General features: G+C 36.1%; 1 protein-coding gene across 6 annotated transcripts in view; it reads right to left on the minus strand.

Moving 5' to 3' along the window:
• LOC132797246 (moesin/ezrin/radixin homolog 1) overlaps positions 1–17,574 on the minus strand; it is a 29,374-nt gene that overhangs the window by 2,167 nt on the left and 9,633 nt on the right. For 3 of the 6 annotated variants that reach the window (XM_060808870.1, XM_060808872.1, XM_060808871.1), the window contains exons 2-8: positions 8,028–8,146; positions 2,896–3,075; positions 2,592–2,723; positions 2,087–2,113; positions 969–1,735; positions 499–886; positions 218–430 (exon numbers count right to left, since the gene is read on the minus strand). In XM_060808870.1, coding sequence (XP_060664853.1) covers positions 218–430; positions 499–886; positions 969–1,735; positions 2,087–2,113; positions 2,592–2,723; positions 2,896–3,075; positions 8,028–8,042 — 1,722 coding nt within the window. In that variant the 5' untranslated portion in view covers positions 8,043–8,146. Of the gene's footprint in view, positions 1–217; positions 431–498; positions 887–968; positions 1,736–2,086; positions 2,114–2,591; positions 2,724–2,895; positions 3,076–6,061; positions 6,143–8,027; positions 8,147–17,574 lie in introns of those variants that run through there. The other 3 variants (XM_060808869.1, XM_060808874.1, XM_060808873.1) reach the window with 3 other exon arrangements.

Below are 17,574 nucleotides of genomic sequence, written 5' to 3' on the forward strand. Positions count from 1 at the left end.
TAAACTATCACCAATTAAACTTTGCTTTTACAACTCTTCTATATGCTAGATAAAACGCACCTTGAGCTGATCATGCAAGCGATCGCTACTCAATCTAAAATTTACAACTAACTTTACATGGCAATTTAACAAGACTTAAAGTTAACTAAAATCGATTGTGAAATGTTTTCCTTAATCTTTGCTTTTACAACTCTTCTATATGCTATATGAAACGCACCTTGAGCTGATCATGCAGGCGCTCATTGCGCTCGGCCAGCGTGCGTCTGTCCTCGATGGGATCCTTGATATGCTCGTCCGTGTCCAAATCGCGCGACACATCGCCGCCGGCATCGCCATTCGTCAGCTCCTCCTCGTTCTCGTTCTCATCCTCGGCCACATGATGATGTTGCGGCGTGGTCGATGCAGCCAACAGCGCGGCAGCAGCCTCAGCCTAAAAAGCACATAATACCAAATTTAGAAGCTGATATCCAAAATTGATACAATATACAATAGATTTACCTGTTTGCGACGTGCTTCCTCGACCTCGTCTTGCAGACGCTTGGTCTCTTCGTCCTTGGCATTGACCTCGTCCTGAATGCGTTGCACCTCCTGTTGCTTGGCCATGATCTCCTCCTCGAGCTTGGCCTTCTCGACGGCCTCCATGTTCTTGGCCTCCTCGAGACGCTGCAACATCGACTGCAGCTCCTTCTGGCGCAGCTCAAGCTCATCCTTGGCGGCCTGCAGCTGCTTCAGCTGCTCCTCGAGGCGGCGAATCATTTCCTGGGCCTCGAGCAGATCGCGCTGCGAACGTTCCATCTCCTCTTGCATTTGCTTAAGGCGATCCTCGTACTCTTGCTGCTTCTTCTCGGCACGTTCGCGTGCTGCCAGCGCCAGCTGCAGCTTTTCGCTGTATGAAAATGAAACCAACACAAAATTGTTAATTAAGAAGATGAAGAAAGATAAGAGAGATCTAAACCGACACAACTTACCGCTCCTGCTGTTTGGCATTCTTCTCTTCGCGCGCCTGCGCCTTCATCTGCTGCACATCGATCGTGTCGGGCTTGCGACGACGCATGTACAGCTCATGGTTGCCCATGCAGAGGGCCAGGATGCGTTTGTTGATGCGAACGCGTGGCGCAAAGAACATAAAGTCGGGTGCCTTCTTGTCGATGGGCTTGATGATGAACTTCTTCTCGGAGAAGGAAATGTTACGGATCTCCGACCAGGGGAAACCAATTTTGGGCGTTAATCGATCGTCCTGCTCGTAAATGTTGAGGCCAAGGGCATCGACGCCCAACCACAGATCGGTGCCCTTCTTGTTGCGGATCTCAAAGTAATTGACGCCATACATTTCCAGATCCTGGGCAATTTTCAGATACTCCATCATGGCATCCTCGCGCAGCATGCTGCGATGCTCCTGCCACCAGGTCATTATCGATTGCTCCCACTCATCCTTGGACATCTTGTGCTGATCGATGACGCGCTGTGGCAACAATCGATCGTTCGCTAGGAAACCGGCTGTATGGGTGGTTTTATTGTGATCACCATGACGCGCCTGCACTGCATAGGAGGCCAGCAGCACCGACGTTTCCGGCGGGCAATAGATCTCGTCGGTCAATATGGCATTCTTCACTTGCAGATAGAACAGGCGCAGTGTGATGTCCTGTATCAGCTCCTCGGCCACATCTTCCGGATAGAATTTGGCACGGAATCTGAATTGCAAGGGATTCTCCTTTTTCACATCCTGATTCATCACCTGCACACGGATAAATAAAGTTCATTAGTTACAATTGACAAATACAATTTTTCAAATTTATAATAAATAAATACTAATATAATAAATTTCGAATATTCTCTAATTTTAAATATTCTTATATATTTATACCAATTTTTTGTTCAATTTTTAGAATTACTAATTCACTTTGATTTTGTTGATTTAGAATTCCAACCAATTTTGTATTATTTCCTACTTATTTATGAAATTTTAATTAAATTTTGAAATTATTCTTCTTTTGTAACTTATCGAATAATAAAATTAAAATGTTTATTCATATTTGATTTATGCTTTTGGTTATTTTGTGTGTTTATGATTTGCCCTCAAGTTTACCCATGTGGAAAACGGCATTGATCCAGTCTGTGGAAGTTTGTTTTATTATTGTGCGAGCGGTGCAAAGTGCGCAGCATGTTCAATGAGAAATCAATCAAAGATCAGAGTTCAATGTAATCAGTAATATAAAGTTCTGAAATTATTTTCAACAACTCTACAGGGCATGCAAAAATACTTAATTATCGTTGCCAGTTTTCACTGCAACGTTGCCAAATTTCACAACTAAACACCAGATTTCTACAATCACAATATTTTGTGTGGGACGCTACAATCGGTCTAGACGGCAATAGCATGGTAAAAGTTTTATTTCCAGGACAGTTTTGTGATACTTTAATAATCGTTGCCAGTTTTCACTGCAACGTTGCCAAATTTCACAACTCAACATCGGCTTTCTACAATCACAATATATTGTGTGGGACGCTACAATCGGGCTAGACGACAATACCATGGCAAAGGTTTCTTTTTTCAGGACAGTTTTGTGGTAGTTTTTTTTAGTAAGGCCCACCATATCATCGGCATCGTCATCCTCTTCGCTCTCATCTGTCTGATTGTGTCCATTGCTATCGGCTGTCTTCTTGTCCACATATTTCTTAACACGTTTCAAATACTTGATAGTCTTTATGGCCGGCGATTCGGGCTAGAGACATGCGAGCGAACGTTAACCTTTTTATTAGTCTAAATTCTAAAACTATCTACGTATAAATAATTTATGTGTGTTTCTCTTGTGTGTGTGTGTTTCAAGCATTGTTCTACGGTGATATTTTGTTTGAAAATATGTGGTTTTGTAGTTTGTATAACAATGCTCTTACCTTTTTGTATAGCTTGATCCATGTGGAATCGCCCTTTGAGTCCGTGTACTGCAGACCAAAGAACCAAACCTCACGCAGGCCGATCGTCTTGACCACCTGATCGAACAGTTGTTTGCCCGTCGTTGTCGACTGAATGGCGAACTCCAGTTCGGCGTCCATTGTCGTGACGCGCACATTTAGCTGCAAAGATAAAATTTATTTCGAATTAGAACATATTTATAATTGATCGGAAAATACACAGATATTTTAAAGTTTTAGAAATTCGAATTTGAAGACTACAAACATTCTTTTAAAGCGCATAGCACATCGAATGACATTGCTCTACAAATTTGATTGTCATTTGAAGTTTGCATTAATGCGTCTCAAGATAATTTGTGATATCGATAACAGGTTGTATGTAGCACAGCTTAGAGGAAACCTCTCCTCCCATCACGTGCCTTGCTCATGTGCATTTTGCATTCGTATTCGCATTCGCATTCGCATTTCACTTTCGCTGTCTCTCGTATCTTTCTGCACCATTTGACAACCCCTTTCGCCCACGCGCTTTCCAAATTGGTCAAGTGACATACAAATATATATACACCTGCATATCGGACATGTGACACAGCTTGTGCTTGTATAATAGTTTTTGTGCTGTCCCGCACCCAGGCATAAACTCAACCAGTCAGTCAGTCAGTCAATCCAATCGCTGGCTATCTGTCCCTCTGTCTGTTGTTGTTGATGTCATGGTTGATTGCATTTGCTCGTTTTCCAAAAGTGATTTTCTTCCCATTGTTAATGTGTGGTTTTCTGTTTCTGTGTCTGTATGAGTTCGTAATTAGCCGACACGTGCATCTTCTCTCACATGTTTTTCGACTTTTGCACATAATTCCTTCTTCACACACAGTTGACGCTTGATCGATATTATCGATCTCTTGTTATCGATACATTACTGTGATTTTATTTCATTGCAATTCATTTAAACTGAGCATAATTATAGATATTTCAGTTTAAAACATAACATCGCTATGACTTAATTGTTTTTCCAACTTTTTGCACATAATTCGTTCTTCAAACACAGTTGACGCTTGATCGATGTTATCGGTCTCTTGTTATCGATACATTACTTTGATTTCATTTCATTGCATTTCGCTTAATCTAATCATAATTATAGATATTTCAGTCTGTCTGTTTGAGTTCGTAAATTTTTGTACATAATTTCTTCTTTAAAAAGTTGACGCTTGATCGATATTATCGATCTCTTGTTATCGATGCATTAGTTTGATTAAATTTCATAGAAATTCGTTTAAGCTGAAATTAATTATAGATATTTCATTCTGTCTCTCACATATTTTACGACTTTTTGTACATAATTCCTTCTTCACAGACACTTGATCGATATTATCGAACTCTTGTTATTTAAACTGATTATAATTTTAGATTTCAGTCTGTCTGACACATGCATCTTCTCTCTCATCTTTTGTACATAATTCCATCTTCAAACGCAGTTGATGCTTAATCAATTTTATCAATACATTATTTGGATTTAATTTTATTCCATTGCACTTAAACTGATCATCATCATAGATATATCAGTTTAACTTTGACTTAATTGAAACGCTGGGAATTGGAACACACAGCATATTGGCGACGTACGTTTCTGGGAACGTCATCCATTAAGTGAATTCGTATGTAATCTTGCCCGTTGCTTGTTTGCGATATTTTCATCATAATTTCGCATTGTTTAAGTTCTGATTCTCGTTTCATTTGTTTTGCTACTTTTATTGTTGTTGTCGTCGTCGTTCTCTCTCTCTCTCTTTATCTCTCTTTTATTTGTGCACTGTATTCTGTTGTTATTGTTGTTGTTTTGTCGCAATGCAAATCAAACGTGACACAATGCAAGGAAATTGAAAACGTTCATTTCAATCCAATTAACGTTTTTGGGTTAATGCATGTTGTTGTCATGTGCATGTGTGTGTCTGGTTGTGTACGTGCATAGAAGCATAGTTTAGCCCCACTGTGCAACGGAAGCCACCGCATAACCAACCAGTTGACGACTCTAGTTGTCCCCTTCCCCTCCCCATCAACATTTCCATCTCCATCTTCACTCTCGTCAGTAATTCGGCAGCGATTTGTCGCTTGCATGACAAATTGCTCACAGCTCTATGCCAAAAAACAACAAATAAAACAAGAGTAGTAGAGTACTGTGTTTTTTTTTTCTTTTGGTTAAGACGGAAGCCATAAAAATGCATCACAAACACAAATTTTGACGTCATAAAAAACAAAAAGAAAACCAGAAAATAATTGCCCAAAAGTCGCATTTTTCGTACACTAAATTATTCCAATTGAAGCGGATTATGAATGCAGATTATGCCACATAGTAGAGATCGTTATGCAACACACGGACGGACGGACAGACAGACGGACGGACGAAACGCACAACGAATGTAAGTATTCGATTGCTAAAGTGGTCACAACAATTAAATCGATTCCGAATGAGAAACTGGTTTAATGGGTCAGCGATTAGAGAACAACATTTTGACGGCATAATCGGTTTAAAGTCGAACGATTGCAAAGTTGTTATCGATAGCTATATTATCTATAATTCGATGGATGGCAGAGATCTGACAACGCCACGAAACTTTCGCAATCTTTCATATTTATTGTCTAGCTATAAGCTTTATGGCAATCATATAATCTTCAAAAATTGATACAACTTCTATTAATAAACCAAAATAATAATATTTGTAGATTTTTTTAGTTATAAGTTTTATGGCAATCATATAATCTTTAAAAATTGATACAACTTCTATTAATAACACGGGAAAAATAGAGTTTACGACAAATATTTGTAGTTATTTTTTCTTATTTTGAGAGTTTTTTAGTTCACTTTCTTTATGTCATCTTTATAACTAAACAATCTTGCACTCATTATTACATTCTTATAATGCAGAAAATTCGAATACAAAATCACAGTCAAAAAAAATCAATTTTTTATTTTTAGTTAAAGATTTCTTTCAGTTCTTATTATTGTAATAAGTTGAGTTATGCTTATTTTAATCGGGGAAATCTCAAGAACTTTACAGACAAAAAGAGTCAACTTTATGGTTACAGATTTCTTTCAGTTCTTATTATTGTAATAAGTTGAGTTACGTTTCTTGAAATCGGAAAATCTCGAGAACTTTACCGTTTTGGATTTGACGCTGCCGCCGTAACGCGAAAAACGCGTGCGGCTGTCGGAGACGACGACCATTTTGGGCAGCCAGGCGTTTTTGAGTAGCTTTTGAATAATTACGAGTTAAAGTTGGCGCTTGGCGCCAGCACACACAAATACACACACACACACACACACTGTTACACCGAGAGAGTAACAAGAACAAAAATCAAAGTAGAGAAATTTCCACGGCACAAATCGAATACACAACAAAAGAAAATACACGACGCGTTCTGTTGTCCAGCGGCAACTGAAGAAAATGGAAAAGTCGCAAATGCTTTTTAACTTGACTCGTGGCCGGGTCGAAAGGTAAGTCACGAAAAGAAGGAGGGAGGGAACAGGGGACGCATAGAAGGCACCCTCAACGACAAATACACAAACATATATATTTTCCCTATTTCATTTCTCTAGTTTTTTTCGTTCGTTCGTTTGCTGTGCTTTCTTTAATTTATTCTAATTTCCCTGTCCAGTTGTTGGCACTAATTGCATGTTAATTATGCCAGTTATAAATAGACTAGCGACGGACTGACAAAATGACAAACTGACTAGTCGCAAAGGTCAGCTTCGAATTCGACATATAAGTATATGTATTTATAGCAGTTGTAAATACGGTTTACCAAACGCAGCCAGTGGAGGCTCGGCTTGAGCAAACAAATCAGCGTCAATCATACGCCGCGTTGGCCTGTCAGCTATGTTAGAACTGCAATTAGCCAAGCCCAAGGCTAGCATTAATTCGATTGTTTATTTTTAGTTTGCGTTTATGATAAGCGTACAAAAACTACTGAGAAACTACTTTAATCAAATTACGTATACGAACTGTTTTCGCTTCTTCACACTTACTCATCAAGTGTTTTCTACAATTTATAATGTCATCCAGCGCGCATATAAATATATCACGGAAAATTGTACCAAAAATGTGACATCGATTTTTTGGGTCAACTCAAGTTTATGGCTTATGATTAAGGCCAAGTTGGCGCGCTTGCGACAATTTATATGACAATGACACTGAAACTACAAAACAAAAAAGACATTTCTGACAGATTTATTGGTCTGCTGCCCTGATTCACCGTCAATCGCAGTCGCGAAAGCCATAACTAATACTCAGTCCACAGCGGTTTTCTGCAAGCTGTCACTATTGCTGATAGACAGACAGACTGACAAGCAGAAGCGACGAAGACATCGCCAGTTGGCCACTACTGAAAAGTCCCCCAGAGACTGAGACTGAGACAGGGTCAAGTGCATTTGGGGGGGAGACGTCATAGAATTTTTCTTTTGGCGTCAAAAGCACAAGCGGATGAGATAAAAATATGAAAAAAGAACCAACGTCAATAGGTTTCTATTCTTTTTTTTTTTTTTGTCAATGGTAATGACGTTGTCGATGACGTCTTTAAATTCGGTTCGGTAGTTTTTCCTCCACACAGAATCTACTGTCAATCATTATCGATAAGAAATTTCTGCTACGCTCTCTCCTTCTTTCTTTCCTTAGCTATCTCTCTCTATTGATTGTGCATGTGTGCCGTGTTTTTTTTGATAATCGATCATAATTTACAAGCTTGTTTCGAGTCCAATTTTGTTTATTTCATGGTTGATTTCGCTTATTTTTTTTATCAGCTTCAAACACGAAATGAGTTTTTCATTAATTTAATTGCTTCTGTGATTGATTGCATAATGATTGAAATTCCATTTTTTTTTTTTATTTGTGTGTTATCACAAATCGCTTGTCAACTTTTGGTGAGCTCAAATTATGTGCAGTTGACAGCCAAAGAATTTATTGTTGAATTGTTGCCAAATACGCGCAATGCAGCGTTGGCAAATTTCACGCATATTTTAACATTGCAACGTTGCCAAATTTCACGCATATTTTAGTATTGCAACGTTGCCAAATTTCACGTTTTGCACATACAATATGTATTTTAATAGTATTCTTTTTGCAACTTACCGATTTTGGCGACATTTTGCTGCTTGTCTATTCGCCGAGTGGTTGGTTAGTGGAATTTTAACGTATGTGGTTCTGTGGCACAATGTTTTTTGTGGCTTTCCTTATTTATTGCTTTCAGACTGCAATGAGAAAAAAGAAACAGAAATGTCAGAATTAATTTACGAATACAAAAAGTGGTTACAAATTTGCACAATCTTTAAAGTTCTTCAAGTTGAATTTGTACAAACATTGAAGAAATTAGCATTTGTTTTGTGCACGCGCACTGCGACGAAAGCAAATCAAATCGAATGCTCACGATCATAATTCCTATATATAGCGGCCGACTAGCATATATCACGTTATATCTGGTTGGTTTAGGTTTATTTCTGATTTCACCTGGCACTTTGACAAAATCAACAGCAAACAACAAACAAGAACCACAAAATTTTCGTTCCTAATTAAGAAATCGTGTGCATGAAAATTAACTTAAAATTTGTTATTGTATTGTGTTCGATGCGTTGTTGCCAAGCACGTTGAGCAGAACTTTTTGTTGATAAAATTGTTTCCTTTACAATATGTTTAGTGAACGGAAATGCAAAAGGCCAAATGAAACGAAACAACAAATAGATTACGACGACGTAAAGAGTTTTGTTCGACCCAAAATTATCGTTTAAAATTCATCACAAAAAAAAAACCAAGTACACAAAACAAAAAAATTATGAAATTTTTATGAGCTCGCAATGTTTTATAATGGAACTTCGCACTCACAACGAGCGACAAATTTGCCCAGCAAATAATGCTGCTTCTTTCGAGTTTGACTTTAATTAAGCACAAAAGCTAAAAAGCCCTTTAAACATCGGAGCCAAAGGTGCGTTTAAACATTTTCATAATGGTTTTGAAGCATAAAACATAAAACATGAATTCTTTTTTTTATGTATAAACATCTCTTTGCACTTTAGTTCAATATTTAAAGTGTAGAGCATCCAAAAGTCGAGCTAGCGTACTCTAGTTCAAATTCTATTACTTATTGACGGTAAACGGTTATCGTTTAATGAAAATCCAATTGACATTTTGACACATGACATGCGAGAAGCGCGTCTCAACTGTGACGTCACACAAAAATAGAGAGAAGTAAGGGGGCAACAAACAACAAGCGACATAATTGTTTATCTAACAAATACTGACTATAACTGACTGGCAAACATGATAGCTTATACACACACTCAAAGACAAACACACACACAAAACACACACGCATAAATAATTTTGAAACGAGCCTGAAAAAACGGTTTCCGTCGAAATGCAAATTAATAATCATTAGCTGCAAAACGCAAAAGAAATTCCAAAGTTTCGGTTTTCATTGTAGTTGCTGTTGCTGTTGTTGTGTTTGCACAAATTATGACATCATGCTTTGACTTTATTATCGCTTCTGCGTGAACTTCAAGTGTACACACACTCACACACACGCACAGGAAAGAGAGAATGAGATATTACTGCATACGCAAATATAAGTTGTGATATAGCCTCCGCCAAAGAGGAGAGAAAAAACTTATATTGAAATCTTATCAGCATTAACAAAGAGTAGCTGCAAGTACTTCAAATTGTTGACTCTTATTCTATATATTATCTAGCATACGATTGAAATCGTGATGCTTTATCGAAATTGTCATTTTAAAAAGGAATTGCAAGAATGTAGAGAATGTTAATAAAGAATATATTCAGAAAGCAGCTATTGCATATTAATTATATACAAATGTGAAGCATATTTCTCAAATTTCTTGAAAAAAAAACAAGTTAGAAAGCTAAAGTTCACAGTACCCGCTTAAAATATACCGCAAAAATACTAAAAATATACCGAAGGTCATAATTGACATATAACATATGAGGTACTATAGCCGAAATATACCATAGAGGTCAAAATATACAAAATTAATAAACCCCAAAAACACTAAAAATATACCAAAGGCCATATTTGGTATATCGATGAAGTACTACACTCGAAATATACCTAAATAATAATATCTTAAAACACTCAAAATATACTAAATGACATTTTTGGTATATCGATGCAATAGTATGTTTAAAATATACCATAGATGTAAAAATATACCGAACAATATTTGCAACCATACGAAAATATACCGAGCCCCATATATCAATGAAGTACTATGTACATTCGAAATATACCATAAAGGTCAAAATATACCAAATTAATTTACCTCAAAAACGCTAAAAATATATGAAAGTCCATATTTGGTATATCGATGAAGTACATACAACGTTCGAAATATACAAAAGATGTAAAAATATACCGAGCCCCATTTATGGTATATCGTCGAAGTACTACATTTGAAATATACCATAAAGATCAAAATATACCAGATTATCTGACAAAGCAAGACGTAATTGCAGTCAGCATATTTCACCATGCAGAAGTATTTCTTTAATGACTTTTACAATTTTTATTCAATCGCAATCAAATCAGGAATTATAATACCCTTCCTAATACCCTTCCTCATAAGTAGTGGGTATAAAAAATATAAAAATCGCTTTGAAAATTCATAAATTCACTGAAAATTGTGCCGCAGTTTCGAATACTTATCGATAAATCATTGAAAATATGTTGATAGACTGTTGAGAGTGCAGCTATTGAATACTCATGATCTTTAAGTAAGAGCTATAGAATATAGAATAGTTAAACTTGAAACCATCCATTGGAACAACAAAATTAGTTCACGACAAAACAAAATAGACAACTGTGAAATATGAAATTGTATTTTATGACAAACTTTGCGACAATTGCGACAAACAGGTTCGATTACTTATCGATAACTTATTGAGAGCAGTGCCAAAATGATTTGCCGGCATTCAAGTTGACTTTCTTGTTGCCATAATTTATTTAACGTTTTCTTTTTTGTTAGTAAATGTTTGCTTTGTAGTCGAGTGGGTCAATACAGTAAAAACGTGAAATGAGCTCATATTTTTTTTAGACAGCTGTAAACGAACTGAGAGCGTTCGTGCTAATCAGCAGCGACAAATTCCTTTGGCTTGAATCAAACTTGTTGATCAGGGGCCCAAAATGGCGCATAATGCGGCCCACATTGCCAGATGAATCATTTGGACAAACAAACCAGCGAGATATTAGAAAGAGTGACAGAAAGCAATAAGAGAGAGAGATAGAGAGAAGTTTGGTTCTCAATGCATTCGACACGATGATGAATGGAACGAATGAATGCGTCATTTTCTAACTTCAGTTGCTTACCAACGAAGCAAAACCATTTCATTTCTCGCATTTTTAATCTTTCGCAAGAGATGTTGGAGAGGAGAGGGACTGACTTTTAAGTTAACCGACAGTAGCGGAAATGAAAATGATTTGGCGAATTGCGTAAGCAAATGTGACGCACCAAAGGATCGCAGCAGCAGCAAAGAAAGTAAATGTTTGAACGACATTCACTTTCGATAGCTTTCTGTCAGTTATTCTACTGCCAGTTTACATCATTTTTGTTGGTTGTGTGGGGTTAAACCACGCGCAACATTGTTGGCTCATTGTTTTGTTTATGTTTAATATCCATTAACTGCATTTAATGAGTCCAACAAAACAGACGGGGAAAACAAACAAATAAAACAATCACGTTTACTGCTTGACCACCGGAACCACAGAAAGCACACAGACAAACGCAACTAATGAGCTTTTGAGCGGCGGCTAGACAGATAAAGAGAGCGAACGAGAGCATGGCTCACATTGCGTATGCGCAACGCGCAATGCGTCGCAATGGAAGCCAAACAACTACAAAAACCAAAGAGAGAGGCGTCTGATGTGTATGTGTGTGTGTGTCTTTGTGGCACATTTCGCTTTTACTTTTCAGTCATAAAACAAGCATCAAAATAATAATAATAATAATAATAAACATCAAATAAATAGCCAAAACATTTTCTGCGCCAAAACTTTTAATTTCAACAATTATTTGTCTTCTTTTCTCTTTCTTTTCAGTTCATGGCGTGTGGATTCTTCTCTTTGTTTTCCCCCCTCCCTCACATCATCACAGCATTTTTGTAGCCCCAATTCTTCGGTGCTATTGTCTTTCGTTTCGACTCTTTTTGCTCTTCGCTCTTGTGCACTGGCTGTGGTCAATAATTAAAATGGGGCAATCAAGCGAATGAATCTCTGACCAAGTAAACTGTTTTTATACCGCACACACACACACTCACACACACCATTGCAAATAATGAGCGACGGGTATGATAGATTTTAAGTAAGCTATATGAAATAATACTTAACTTTTTCAATAGATATTTCATCAATATACATAAATTGCAAAAAACTATTCAAGTTTGGACTCAAATATATGAAAATAAGAAATAATTTAATGCTGAAAAAATACTAAGAACTTTATACCGAAAATCAACTAAAAATGAAATACCAAAAAAAATACTTAAAAAATGAAATACCGAAAAAAATACTAAAAATTAAATACCGAAAAAATACTAAATAATAAAAGAGCTTAGTTAACGCTTTCTTAATATAATACTGAAAATTTGTAATGCTAAAAATGTAATACTAAAAATACTAATAAATACTGAAAAATACTAAATAATGAAAGAATGCTCACTTCGCACTTTCTTATTTTAGTACTAAAATATGTTTACTACCAAAAAGTAAATACTGAAAAATACCTAAAAAAAAATACTAAACTTGCTGAACTTAATATTACAAAATTTTAATACCAAAAAATTAAATATTGTAAATACTATACAAATGCTGAAAACTACTATATATTAAAACCAAAAAGCTATCTTAACGATTGATTAATTTTTGAAAATTGTTTAATACTAAAAATGTAATACTATAAATACTAAACAAATACTGAAAAGTACGAAAAAGCTAACTAAACATTTCGTCAATTTTCCGTGCAACTAAATTCATTTAAAATAGTGTCAGCTTTTTTCCCAGGGCATCTGCAAGTTCAGCACTTTTACACTTTGCCTTTGCACCGCGAATGAGAACAGGTAAAACTAAAAAGCCAAGGGGGTGAGGGGGAAGCGGGGAAAGGGAGCTGTGTGCTTGGGCTCTGTGAGAGTTCGAAGCAGTCAACGGGGGCAGACCGCAAGCGGCTTAGCAACAAATGTTAATTACGCTTTTAAAGTATATTCAGTGCAGCTGTTAATTATAAAGAAAAAAAGAAAAACAACAACAACAAATACGAAACTAAAACACTTCCTTTTTGTTGCTTTTGCTGTACAAAAGACCGCCAACGAGGCGAGTGAGAAAGAGAGAGAGAGTAATTTAGAATACAAATGTGACAATTTAATGAAGCAAATTAGGCTTAAATGTTCTTGATAGCAAACAAATGGCAAGAGCACGTAAAGACAACAACAACAACAACAATGGCAACATTGACAGCTACAACAACAACAACAACATGAAGAAATGACTGTCAAATGTCAGCGACTTCGTTTATATCCCATGTGAAAAGCGAAAAGCGGACAAGACATTGCCATCGGTGTGCGTAGGAGCTAATGGAGGAAATCGGGGGGAATGCCAAGGGAGGGGAAGGGAGGAAACAGAGGAAGTGGGGTGCCACGGAATGGGAGAAAATAAAAACATCAACGCCACCATAATTAACACGACACGCAAATACATTTAAAAAGCGTTTTCTGTGTCTATGTGTGTTTGCTTTTATTTATTTTTTATTTCCCATTTTATTTTATGACATTCTGCCGAGTGTCGGCAACGCACTTCCCTCCTCCCCTCCTCCTCCTCTGCTTCTCACAAGATTACTTTTTTCTTATTGTGTTTTTTTTTTTTGTGTAAATTGCCAACTCATCGCAACAATTAGCTTTTATGCTTTTTATTTATGTTTATTTGTTGTTGTGTGTAGTTGTAGTTCATTCATGCAAAGTCCAGCGATCATTTAACAATTTTCTGCCAAGCACTTAGCGACTTGATGTCAGCGAGAGAGCAGCGCGATAAACATAAAGATTAAGCAATTATTATTTCGCGTCGAATTTTATCAGCACCCAATTCCAACAGAATTCCGTGCGGAATTTCCATATGTTGTTTTAATTGTCAATTATTCAAAACAACATTTGACATTGCCTCATGGATATTTTTGTGTAGAATATCAAAGAAAGCATTTTCATAATTTTGTTTTTTGGTTCCATATTTTGTTCAAATTTTAATCTAGATATTTCTCAAAGAATATTCTACTTTCGTATAGAAGACTTTGTGTTCAATTTTATTATTTTAGGATCTATGTATTTTTTTATAGCATTTCCTAAACAAGCGCACTTTGCTTTATGTTAATAAAGTTCCATTGTCGTACTTTGAATATATTTGAAAATCATGTACTTTTTTTTATAATCTCACAGTTAACTTGAAGTATTTGTTAATAACTTTTTCGGAATTCCAACCAAATATATTTCTATGCATAGTTTTAATAATTTCCTCCAAATTCCAAAAAGTTTAACGTTCATTAAAGATTTTATTATAGTTTCTTTTTTATGCACAGAATTTATATTCTACAAAAATAATGTTGTTTTTTATTTTTATAGTAGACTTTGTATTAAATTCTATTAATTTTTATAGCAACTGTACTTTGTTTTATTTCTAGTATTTTCTTCCAGTTCTTTGAATTTTTACTTCAACGTACTGTGACATATTTGGGAATTATTTTATTTGTAATCTCACAAAACCCACTTTTTTGAAGTATTTGTTTATATTTTCTTCATAATTCCAAAAAGTTCAAGTTCTTTGAATATTTTTAATAATTTCATTTTAATTCCAAAAAGTTTAAAGTTTTTACTCTTTAATGCCAAGAATTTATAGAATTTAAATTTTTTTTATTATTTAATTTTATGTAGTAGACTTTATGTTAAATTTCATTTTTTATAGCAGTTCCTAAGCAAGCGCACTTTGATTTATTTTAAGTATTTTCTCACTGTTCTTATAAATGTTTACTTTATCGTACTTTGAAATATTTGGGAATTATTTGAAATTATTTATATGGCCTTTTTTATAATCTTTCAATCTACCAACTTCTTCAAAGTATTTGTTAATCATTTTTTCATAATTCCAAAAAAATTCAAGTTCTTTGAATATTTTTCATAATTTCATTCAAATTCCAAAAAGTTTAACGTTCTTTAAAGATTTTGCAATCATTTCTTTTTAATGCCTACTTCGTATCACACTTTGATTGTGATGTTTGACAATTATTGAATTTATTTTATTTGGTTCGCAATTAAGATATCTAAAGCTCATTCCCATCAACAGCTCATCAACAACAACAACAAAACGAACACGAACTTTCTGCTCACGCATTGTGGAGGAGGAAGAAGCTTCCCACTTGGTCTTCCTCTTTCCATTTCGCGTGCTGTTTAGTTTTGTTAATTGTTTTGGTCAATTTGACAAATGTTTTGCATGCAAAAAGCAAGCACACACACACACACACACACACATACAAAGCGAATACATTGTGTGAGCGAGTGAATTGTGTTCTTTGTTGTTGTTGTTAGTTTTTGAAGGGCAACTGACAGTTTTTTTTCTTTTTTTTGTTCCAGTCAATCAATGGAAAGTTTTATTTGTGTATTTTACTACCAAACAGAGTCTGACTAATTTAAGCCAATAGTTACTACGTGTTGCGGTTGTACATTGTATATATATACATATATATCGTGCTGTCGAGTCAATGATAATCTCAATTGGGTCAAATTACATAACGGAGACGTGTCGCTTATCAGTGCTGGCCACGTAAAGTCGCCCGACGTGCAATTCAATTTCAAATTGCTAAACACACACACACACACACACACAAGTACAATAAAATCGTGAATACTCTCGACGCGGATAGCGAATGAACAATGGATAATGGGTTGAGAGAGAGAGAGAGAGAGTGGTAGAAATAAAAATAATACCGCGCACTTGAATACATAAAATATTCTTGATCTTGACCTACAAATTGTTGTTCTATTCCTAGGGTATTCCCCTAGTCGGACACACGCCATTTGCCTATTCATGTCTTCTATTGTTGGTTTTTCTTGCTTCCCCCCTTCCCCCCTCCGTTCAATCAAATTAATGCCATAGAATGTGTTTTTTGTTTAACACGAAAAAAATGTAATAAAATAAAATTGCTATTACAAAGGCGGGTTTTTTGCTCGACTTTTTGATTGTTGTCAACGTCACTTCCGTTAGCAACTATTCTTCTGTATTTGTACAATGAAATCATGTGCATATCTTATCTAACGCACATAAACACACACACACACACACACACATACTGATGTTTGTGTTATAAATATAATTCATATCAGCATTTTTATGTGGCTCGCCCAAAAAAACAAAAAAAATGAGCCAAAAAAAAAGAGCAGAAAAAAACAATTACAAATTGGCAAATAGACAAATAACAAGCGCACCACGGTAACTGTCAATTGGGTCGCATGTTTTTTTTTCCAACCTCTTCCGATGCGCGTGTGCGTGTGTATGCATGTTATCGATAAACACTCACGCACTCACTCACGCATGCAGAGCTTTTGCTGCCTTTGATCTCTGCATAGCAAGCAGCTTATGTTAGGTGCTAATACACTAAGAGACAACAACAACAACAAAGCTGCGCTGCTCTTAATTTGAGCGCAAGCAGCAAAGAAAGAAATGCGTAAGGCTGCGCTGCTTACTTATTTAGAGCAGCGCTGCGCGCGTCCTTAATCTATGCACAACAAAGAGAGAGAGAGACACGGAAGAGAGCACAAAATGTCAATGCGTGATTTGTTGTTGTGCCGTTTAAGCTTTCGTTTTGTCTGTTTGCAATTATTAAATATATGCAAAGCGTTTCTCGGTTATGAAACGACAATTTGTGCATGCAAAAGCTGTAAGTATGTGTGTGTGTGTGTGTGCGACAAGCAAAGCAATTTTTATGATGCAACGAGCATGCGGGTAACAGAGATAGCTAGTGAGATACTCGTTAGATATTAAAAGGCAGCAACAACAACTACAATAGCAACAACGACGTCGACGTCGTCGTTGTCGGCCTCATCTCTGCCATTTTGCTATTATTTTTATTATTTGCAACTTATTTTTTATGACAGCCGCAGTCGCAGCCGCAACTCGTTAGCTAATTTCATTATTTTTACCTCCATCGCTGGCGCAAATATTAATCGTCAAGACAACACACAAAAAAAAACCCCATAGACAATAGACACACACACACACACATACATGTACACATAGATATACACTCTAATAAAAATGAGTAAATAATATGCGTGACATTGAGTTTTGAGGTTATGCATACGATATGCAGCCGCAGTCGCAGCCAAAGCCGCAGACGACACTTCAATTGTTGTTGAGTTGAGTTGAGTTGTTGCCTCAAGTTTCCGTTGAAATTGCCATTCATATTTGTAGAGTGTGTTTGTGTGTGTATTGATGTGCTGCTTATCGATGGATTGCCAGTTAATTGCCTATATACTCAAATTGGGTAATCCTAGAGAGCTAGTCACTAATCATGCTGCCCGGATTTGTGCCTTTCTGTTTCGATTGATTTATGCAGCAAAACAAAGCAATGCGATAAAAATAACT

Source organism: Drosophila nasuta, chromosome X (assembly GCF_023558535.2).
Source record: "Drosophila nasuta strain 15112-1781.00 chromosome X, ASM2355853v1, whole genome shotgun sequence".
In the NCBI taxonomy this organism is placed as follows: Eukaryota; Metazoa; Arthropoda; class Insecta; order Diptera; family Drosophilidae; genus Drosophila; species Drosophila nasuta.